Source organism: Olea europaea, chromosome 17, assembly GCF_002742605.1.
Source record: "Olea europaea var. sylvestris chromosome 17, O_europaea_v1, whole genome shotgun sequence".
Classification (NCBI taxonomy): Eukaryota; Viridiplantae; Streptophyta; class Magnoliopsida; order Lamiales; family Oleaceae; genus Olea; species Olea europaea.
This window is the reverse complement of record NC_036253.1, coordinates 20,606,333-20,614,993: the sequence shown is the minus strand read 5'-3', so window position 1 is coordinate 20,614,993 and position 8,661 is coordinate 20,606,333. Positions and strand designations below refer to the sequence as shown.

Here is an 8,661-nt window from a genome sequence, read left to right as displayed (position 1 = left end):
TCTATTTTTGGCTCTTCTTCCACCTCTATAGTTGTTGTAGTTTAAGAATCTTCCACCATTGTTTGGCTTGTAAGCCTTGAAATGATAGTTGTTCAATCCTGGCCTATGAGTAAAATTAATTGATGCCCGATTAAGGTTAATCCCTGCTACTTTATTTTTGATAGTATTCAGATGTTCAAGCCTACTTTCAAAAGTCATGAGTGTTGATTGGAGTTCTCCCTAAGAGATCGAGTCCCTACTGTTTATTTGAACAACAATAGGTGTGTATTCTTCATCTAGACCAACCAAGACTTGTGTGATAAGATCTGCAAGAGGAATTGTTTTACCAGCAACCTCAAGATTGTCTGCCAAAAGCTTCACTGTATTGAGGTACTAATCAATACTCATAGTCCCTTTTCTTGTCTTTTAGAGTTCACTAGTGGGAAAAGTTATTCTAGATTTGTTATGAATGCCATAACTCTCATTCACAGTAGTCCAGAGTTGGTTAGAATTGCTGGAGCCCATAACTCTCATAGCAATCTCAGGAGTCATTGAGGAGTAAAGCCATCCTATCAATAGCTGATCTATGAACATCCATTGACTATACTGGGGATTTTGAGTTACCTTGACACTAGCTCCTGCTTCACCAGTGGTTTGAGTACTAATAAATTCTAGAGGACACAACTTTGTTCCCAGAATGTGACCTTCAAGGTTGTGTCCACGTATGATGGGAAGGATCATATTTTTCCACAGCAGAAAATTATTTTTGTCAAGCTTCATAGACACCATTTGGGTTAAATTGACACCAAAAGGTAAAGGTTGGTTGCTTCCCTGCATTGGAGGCACCATTGTGCTTGAAGCTGATGTGGGTGAGGAATTCTATGGTGTAACATTGGCGTTGGCCATTTTTTTGCTTTGATACCAAGTTGAAAATGAAGATGCCTTTTACATATATTTTACAGTGTTCAGCTACATATCTATATATACACTTTGCAGATGGGAATTAAATAGATACAAGGAGCCTATTCTAGAAAGTTCAGCTGGAGCCATTCACGTGAAATATAGGTGAGTATTTGAATCCACTACAACTGAATCTGGTGTAATAGAAAATGTACAGTAAGGCTGATTAGTTGCAATGTATTAGAGTTAATGAGATAATTAACTCTTAACAGAGTTGATTTGTGTATGCTCCAATATCCCCCCCCCCCAAGATGGAATGTAGAGATTTTCTATCCCCATCTTGGATAAGTGTGATCGAAAATGCAAGAGGGAAGAGCTTTAGTAAATATATCGGGTGTTAACATGGAATGTTTTCAGACTACCATCCTGAAGCTTATCTGGAATTAAGTGGCAATCCAATTCTGTGTTTTGTCCTTTCGTGAAACATAAGATTAGATACTATATATTTAATAGCTTGATTGTCGTAGTAAAAGGAACTTGGCTAAGGATGGTCGACTTGCAAAGCATGGAGAATATACCGAAGCTAATTGAGCTCACAATAGGTACTCGACATAGTTCTGTACTCAACTTCAGCTGAGGAATGAGATACTATAGATTGCTTCTTGGAATACCAAAGACCAACCAAAAAGAATTCACTATCCAGCGTTGGAGCGTCGAGATGGAGAAAGGACCATGCCCTTAAAAAGACTTAATGTATTTAAGAATCTATTTAATGTACTTAAGAACCTCATGTGTAGCATGTAAATGAGATACAGTTTGAGAGGCCATGAATTGGCTAAGATTTTAGATAGTGTCGCTTAGGTCCGGACGTGTAATTGCCCAATTAAACGTCAATAGACAGCAAGGTCGTAATGGGTTGACCTGAGTATTCGCTTAATTTCAAATTTTGTTCCATATGGAGCTTAACAGCACCAGGAAAACCTGAATCTACAAGAACATCCAAAGAATATTTTCATTAACGAATGACAATCCCACGTTGTAAACAATCTACCAAAATACGGAACTTAGCATTGAGAAAATTTTGTAAAGAAACAATGGAAGTCAAATCTACACTAGCAACAATGATGTCATCAACATATACTAATAATGCTCTAAAAGAATGATTTGTGGTCAGTGTAAAATGACTATAATCTACCTTGCATTGTTAGAAATCAAAATCAAGAAAGACACTGGAAAAGGTGGAGTACCACTAACAAGAAGCTTGTTTCAAGCCATAGAGACTCTTAAGTAGTTTACAAACTTGCCATTGATGTCCCTTGTAATAACCATGAGGTTTCTTCATGTAGACTTCCTCATCGAGGTTACCATGAAGGAACGTTCGCATTCTAAACATCATGTTTTTTTTCGAACGCCATCCATGTATTGTAGCAATAGCTAATAAACACCTTACAATCACAAGTTCAGCTCTGGGGGAGAATGTATCATGGAAGTCCACTCTCCCATGTTGCGTGTACCCTTAGTAACTAGGCATGCCTTGCGACGTTCTAAAGGTACTTGTATTTTAGCTTTAAACCCACTTATTCCTGATGGCATGCTAATTAGAAGGAAGAATGGTAAGGGTCTAAGTATGATTCTATTCAAGGGCAGAAAGTCTAGATTCCATTATATCAAGCCAATGAAGATCTTTGACTCCCTCAATGAAAGCATGAAATGTGAGTGATAATTTTTGATAGCATAAAAAATAAGTAAGAGAAGAAGGTTTGCTTGAGGTGAAGATGCTTATCTTGGGCAACAGTGGAGAAGAGGGAGTTGAGCTGAGGATGAAGAAGTCAGTTAACAAGAAAATCTTGCAAGTATTTAGGGGCTTTACAAGTTTCGGTGTACTTTCGAAGAGCAAAATGGAGTGAAGATATGGTGAAGTGAAAGCCGTAGGTGGAGTTGATGTAGTGGGTGATCAAGTGAACCTGTTGGAGAAAGAGTATGTCGAATTTCATCTGAGTTAGGAGGAGATGGAGGAGAGGAGTTTACAATTTCTACAGGAGGAGTGAAGGAATAAATTGGAAAAGGGAGAGGTAGAGAATAATCTGTTATGTTAAAAGAGGTAGCAGGAACTTGGAAAGGAAGATATATTTCATGGACGATGACATCATAGGAAAGGAAAATGGTACTAGTGGCCAATTCAACAAGTTTATAACCTTTTACTCCAAAGGAATATCCTAGAAAAATTGACTTTCTACTTCTACGATCAAATTTTCTTCTACCATATGCTAGTGTAGATGTAAATGCTAAGCAACCAAAAATACGTAAGTGAGAGTCATCACTTTGTATAAGAACTCCATATTGAAACCTAAGAGCCTTTGCTATCTGTAGAATGTGCTTATGTTTTCTTTCTACCAAGCCATTTTGCTGTGGTGTTTCAATGCAACTCTTTTGGCTAAAAATACCCTTTTTTTTAGTAGAAGACAAGAAGAGAGAGCTCAAGTCCATTGTCACTACGTAAAACTTTGATCTTAGTGATAAACTATGTTTTAACTAAGTTGGAAAAGGAGGTCAGACAGAACTTGGCATTTGATTTTGTTTTTAACATATATGTCCATGTACTTCTAGAAAAGTCATCAACTATGGTCATGAAATGTCGTGTCCCATCATAAGCTTCTATTGCACAAGGTCCCCAAATGTCCACATATATTAAATCAAATAATTGTGAAGTTTTATGCGTGCTGGTTTGAAAAGCAAGGATGCTATTTTGCAAGTGGACAGACATGACAAACATGAGAGTTCATTGATTGAGTATTAGAAATTACAATTGGATCTTGAATAAGTTGAATTCTGGAATTAGAAATCTTGCCTAAATGATAATGCCACAAATCAAATTCTATAAGGGAATGCATAACAAAAGTTGAAATCAAGCTATTATTAGTGAAACAATTAGAAAGATAATGCTCAAGATCAGTAGGAGAAACTGGACTAGGTTGTAGGTGATATAGGTCGTGCTCAACTTTACCCTTCCCAATCATTTCCAAGATGAAAGGCCCTATATGAAACATACATCAGGCAGAAAACAAGACAATAATGTAATTGTGAAGTAAGCTTTTCAACAGAAATCAAATTAAAAGTAAAGAAGGGAAAACAAAGGACATTGAGCAACGTTATGGACTTAGTTATCTATACAACTCCTATGTGTGACAGGAGACAAAGTTCCACTGGGCATCCTAATTGAGTAAAAAATCAAAGAAGTTAAGGGGGTAAAATTGGAGATGTTACAGATCATATGATCTGTAGTACCGGTATCTATAATCGAAGTAGGTTTTGGTAGCGTGGAACTTTGTGTACTGTGAGTTGAAAGACAAAGTGATATACTAGACATGGATGGTGAATGATTAGGTATGGAGGACACTTTCTGAACATGATCAGTAGATAGGATAGCAGTAGATGACCCAGTAGCTTTGAGCAATGCAAGCAACTTATGATATTGACCCTTGCTTAGTGAAATTAGGTTGGCATCTGCAACATTATTGTCATCATTATGTTGGATCGAAGCTTGATTAGCATAGGCTCTAGTCGGTTTCTCTGTACCGTGAAGCTTATAGCCTCGGAGATAGCCATTATGTTCTTAACATCATATGACATTAGTTACAGATATGTAACACTTTTTAGCAATATGACCCACCATATGACAATAGTTATAGATTGGTTCCTCTGCATTACCTGCCTTATAATAAGAATCAAAATTGTAATTTGTAATTTTCCAGTAAGTACAATATAACGTTTCCTTTATAAAGCCAGATGAATTTACAATAGACTTAGAGTGACAGAAAATTTATTGTGCAACTAGTACAACAAATTCAGTTGAAGATGTAGGTGAATTCATTATTCGTCCTCTTCTGTCGCTAAATGTAGGAGAAGACCTTAGTTACAGATGGTAAAGGGTTGATTAGCATGTTCTGGTCATGAAAATCAAAATAAGATTCGTTCAACCCATCAAAAAATGCATCACACGGTCGCGTTGATACCTTTCTAAAATCAGCTTGTTTGCCACAGGTTCACTCAAGTAGGGGATCATAGACTGAGAGCTCATCCAATAAACTTTTAAGTCTACCATACTAAATACTCATAGAGTCTTCTTCTCAATTCATGTTTGACAATGGCTTCTCTAGTTCATAAATTTGAGAACCATTTTACTAAGAAAACCACTCCTATAACTCTGTCCAGATTTATTTCGTATTGTCCACAAAAGCCACACTAGGCCCTTATTTGATCCCCCATTTTTGGGATAAAGTGCATTATGGAATAGTGGTTTTTTATAGAATGTATGGTTAAAAAATAAGAAAAAGTTTTTAAATTATGCTTATAATTATTTTATAGAAGAATGTATGGTTGAAAATAAGTTTTGAAGAAATGCATTCTTGAAAAAATGGGGCACAAACAAGGGCTACACTTTAGTTGTTGGCTAGTGGAATTGTAAATCCAGGACACAATCATGTCATTGCAACGTTCCCATGGCTCCAAAAGAAGATTATCAAGAGTGGTAGGTTTCAGAGTTTCATTGATGAAACCAAGTTCATTCTTAGCTCATAATGGCTTGCTGCATGGATCATGCCCAAGTTTTATAGTTTTAGTGGTGAGGAGTTCGGAAATGAAAACTATTTCAAGGTTGTTTGAGGTCTCCAATCAATATGGATTGACAAGATTTGCAAGATTGGTAAATTAATTAGTGTTTGGTTGTGTCATGACATTGCTCTCCTCTATTATCCACTGTCATGGCTATGATATTAGGTAAGCAATGGATAACTTGGAAATGAAAATAGAGGAAGATAAAATGTAGAGATGAAGAATGAAGGTTTCTATATATTTCTCTCTATAAAATGATACAAAACATGTAGTATATATACAATGCTAACTAAATCTAATCCAAAATATTCCAGATAAGCAAATATCTGGCTTAATTACAACAAAATTATACATTAGCTAGGGAATTTTCTGGAAACTTCCTTGAGTTTGTGTATACTCCAATACAGAGATATTAATATGTGTGTGTGTGTACATACACACAGAGATAAATACTTGAAGAAAAGAGGGTTTAGGATGGATGTGATTGAGTGAGTCAATATTGGCTCCTTACGTCAACTTTTTTTCCTCATTTTTTAACAACTTCATCAAAATAATTCATTTTTAATTTTCTTATATTTCCAAACAGACTCAAGAAGAACGATGAAGGAAGAAGATGATTTTGAATTCGATAGGAAGAATAAGATAATTTTGAATTCAGGAAAGAACTGGTATTTTTAGTATATTGGTTTCTTTGACTAGCTTGATGCTATTTTAGGCTGTTCATATTTACTAGATTAATAGATTCATTTTAAATCTAATATTTGTGTCAAATGCTATTTTCATTAACAACTTTATAAAAAAGGTCATACCATCTAATTCCCATGTCATTTTTCTCACTTTCGTATCATGCGCTTTCTTTACTTGTTTTTGCATCCAGTTTGTCTAAGACCATTCTTGAGCCTGACATCCCATTACGTAAAGTGAAAGGTATTATGCCTTATCACCGAGGCTCACATGGCACCTCATCGAATCCCAAGAAGAGTAATGTGATGGTCAAGACCCACACTTCACGTCTCCAAGAAAGGCAAAACAGGTGCCTCAACTATAGCCCAGTAATGGGTAAAGTAAAGTTGTTGAAGTAAGGTACCTCCTACTGCATTCGAGCCCCATATGAAGCTAAAGGTCCCATACGCAAGTGGAAGCTTCCTATTCTGATTAGCATCTTTTATCACTTCTCCCAAGTAATATAATTTCTCACAAAGAGATCTCTTACATACAAGATCTTATGGAAGTGATTGATATGACCTCCTACAACAACATAAATGTCAAGTCATGTCAGCTTACCGCGTTGGTATATAGACCTAGGCTATAGGGTGGTTACCTTTTAGATAACATTAAATGCTATAGGGCCTAGGATGTTTGACACAATCACCTATGATGGGACGCCTTGACTCTAGGATGAAGACACATGCTTCTTCATCCAAAGATCACCATTTCAATTGTATTACTCTAAAAAGCATAAATAGTTCAAGAAAAAGGCAATGTAAATTTTACTCCAAAACATTACAAGATTGCTCTCTCTTTCTCATGTAACCTTTTCACTTTTTTATCTTACTCATTTAGCTCATCCCATACTCGCTCATTTAGCTCATCCCATACTCATATAATTTTTTTTTCATCGACCGATTTGACCATTGGAGTGCTTGCAGCCTCCTCCACCTAGGAAGAAGGCCAATGGTAACTAATGATTTGATGTGAAACCACATAGCAATAGTAGTCCGAAACCCACACATGATTGAATCACAACCCCAAAAAAGCTAAAATCATAGTTTGAAGCTTAACCTAATAATTTATTGAATCAAGGAACCAAAGTTATAAAGGATCTAGATCTCTCAAAATTAATTAATTTACAATGAAAGAATGAGGTCATATGTATAGGCAATAACAATAATAATAAAAAAAAACCATCAAACAAATAGAGTTTTAAATGAAACGGGAAAAATTAAACCTCTTTCACATTTTTGTACTAGATGTACATACCGTGTATTCTCTCACGCGCACGTCGTTAAATTGATTTAGCTACGGATTATAATTTTGCCTTCGTGCGTGCGCCGCTTTTCGGCTACACTCAAGGTTTTGGTTCTTTTTAACCTAGCTTGAATTAAGTGCACTATGCTTTGTTCTTCTTTCATGCCCATCTTGAAACTTTAATTGCTTGTTGCACTCGGATTCTTAGTCCACGTAGTTTGGTCAAGTCTTTGCATGGCTTTCTTTTTCCTCTTTACTTTTGATCTTTTCATTGGTCCATCTTGAACAGGCTTTGATCCTTGCAAGTTTGCATTCATGATTTTCATCATTCCTTCCATTTTCAAAAGGATTCAATCTTGAATCTTCGCTCGCATCAAAGAGAGAAAGATCATTGAAAATAGCAGACACATTATACTCACTTAGAAGATCCAATTTGTAGGCATTGTCATTCTTAATTGGCTAGTTGTAAATAGCCCCAGGGCTATGGAACAAAGGATTATCCCGGGACTACACCAAGGTATTGATGGTGATTTTCAAATCTCGCAGAACAGAATTTGATACGATAAGATAGAAACAAAGACAGGGAACAAGTTACCTATTCTTAACGGCCAAAGCGAGCCCCTTTATTCTGAATTCGTTAATTCAGAACGAATAAAATCTCCCCAAGTAGGATTCCAACCTACGACCAATCAGTTAGTAGCCGACCACTCTACCACTGAGCTACTGAGGAACAATGGGACATTAGACTTTTCAGGGAGTTAAAATGGTAAATCTCATCTAGGATGTAATTTAAACCATCTTTGAGTTGGAAGACGTTCTTTTCACATTTGCACCCGAACCCAATCACTTGATTCAAATGTTACATGCCTTTTTTTTTATTTGCTTGGGATGCATAATGTTCATTCTTCTTCTCAATTTGAAGTTGAACCTTCTCATGGATTGACCTTACCAATTTAGCATTCTTTTTTCCATCTAAATTGCCTCTTTCATCAACAAATAAATGAATTAAATCCAATAAAGTTAGTAGATTGAACTCATATACAATTTTAAAAGGTGAATAAGAAGTAGTCTATGTATGGCGGCCCTAGTATATGCAAATTCTACAAATGATAAACTATCATCCCAACTTTTCAAATTCTTATTGATTATAGTACACAAGTGTTGAGTTAAAGTTCTATAAACTACCTCAGTTTGTCCATCTAT

General features: G+C 36.0%; 1 protein-coding gene and 1 non-coding gene across 2 annotated transcripts; both read right to left on the bottom strand.

The window, feature by feature from the left end:
* Window positions 1-219: 219 nt before the first annotated feature.
* LOC111365701 lies at window positions 220-828 on the bottom strand. Its single transcript, XM_022986236.1, has 2 exons — window positions 453-828; window positions 220-359 (listed from the first exon to the last, which is right to left on the bottom strand). Exons 1-2 carry the CDS (start codon window positions 826-828, stop codon window positions 220-222), a joined length of 516 nt encoding a protein of 171 aa, XP_022842004.1.
* A 7,288-nt stretch (window positions 829-8,116) lies between these two features.
* TRNAS-ACU lies at window positions 8,117-8,188 on the bottom strand. Its single transcript has one exon. It is a non-coding gene; the product is annotated as a tRNA-Ser (tRNA).
* Window positions 8,189-8,661: the final 473 nt, after the last annotated feature.

Coding starts and splice junctions, on each gene's coding strand:
- LOC111365701 (XM_022986236.1), bottom strand. CDS start 828: ATGGTGCCTCCAATGCAGGGAAGCAACCAACCTTTACCTTTTGGTGTC. Junction 360..452: donor TACTGTGAATGAGAGTTATG/GCATTCATAACA, acceptor ACCTCAATACAG/TGAAGCTTTTGGCAGACAAT.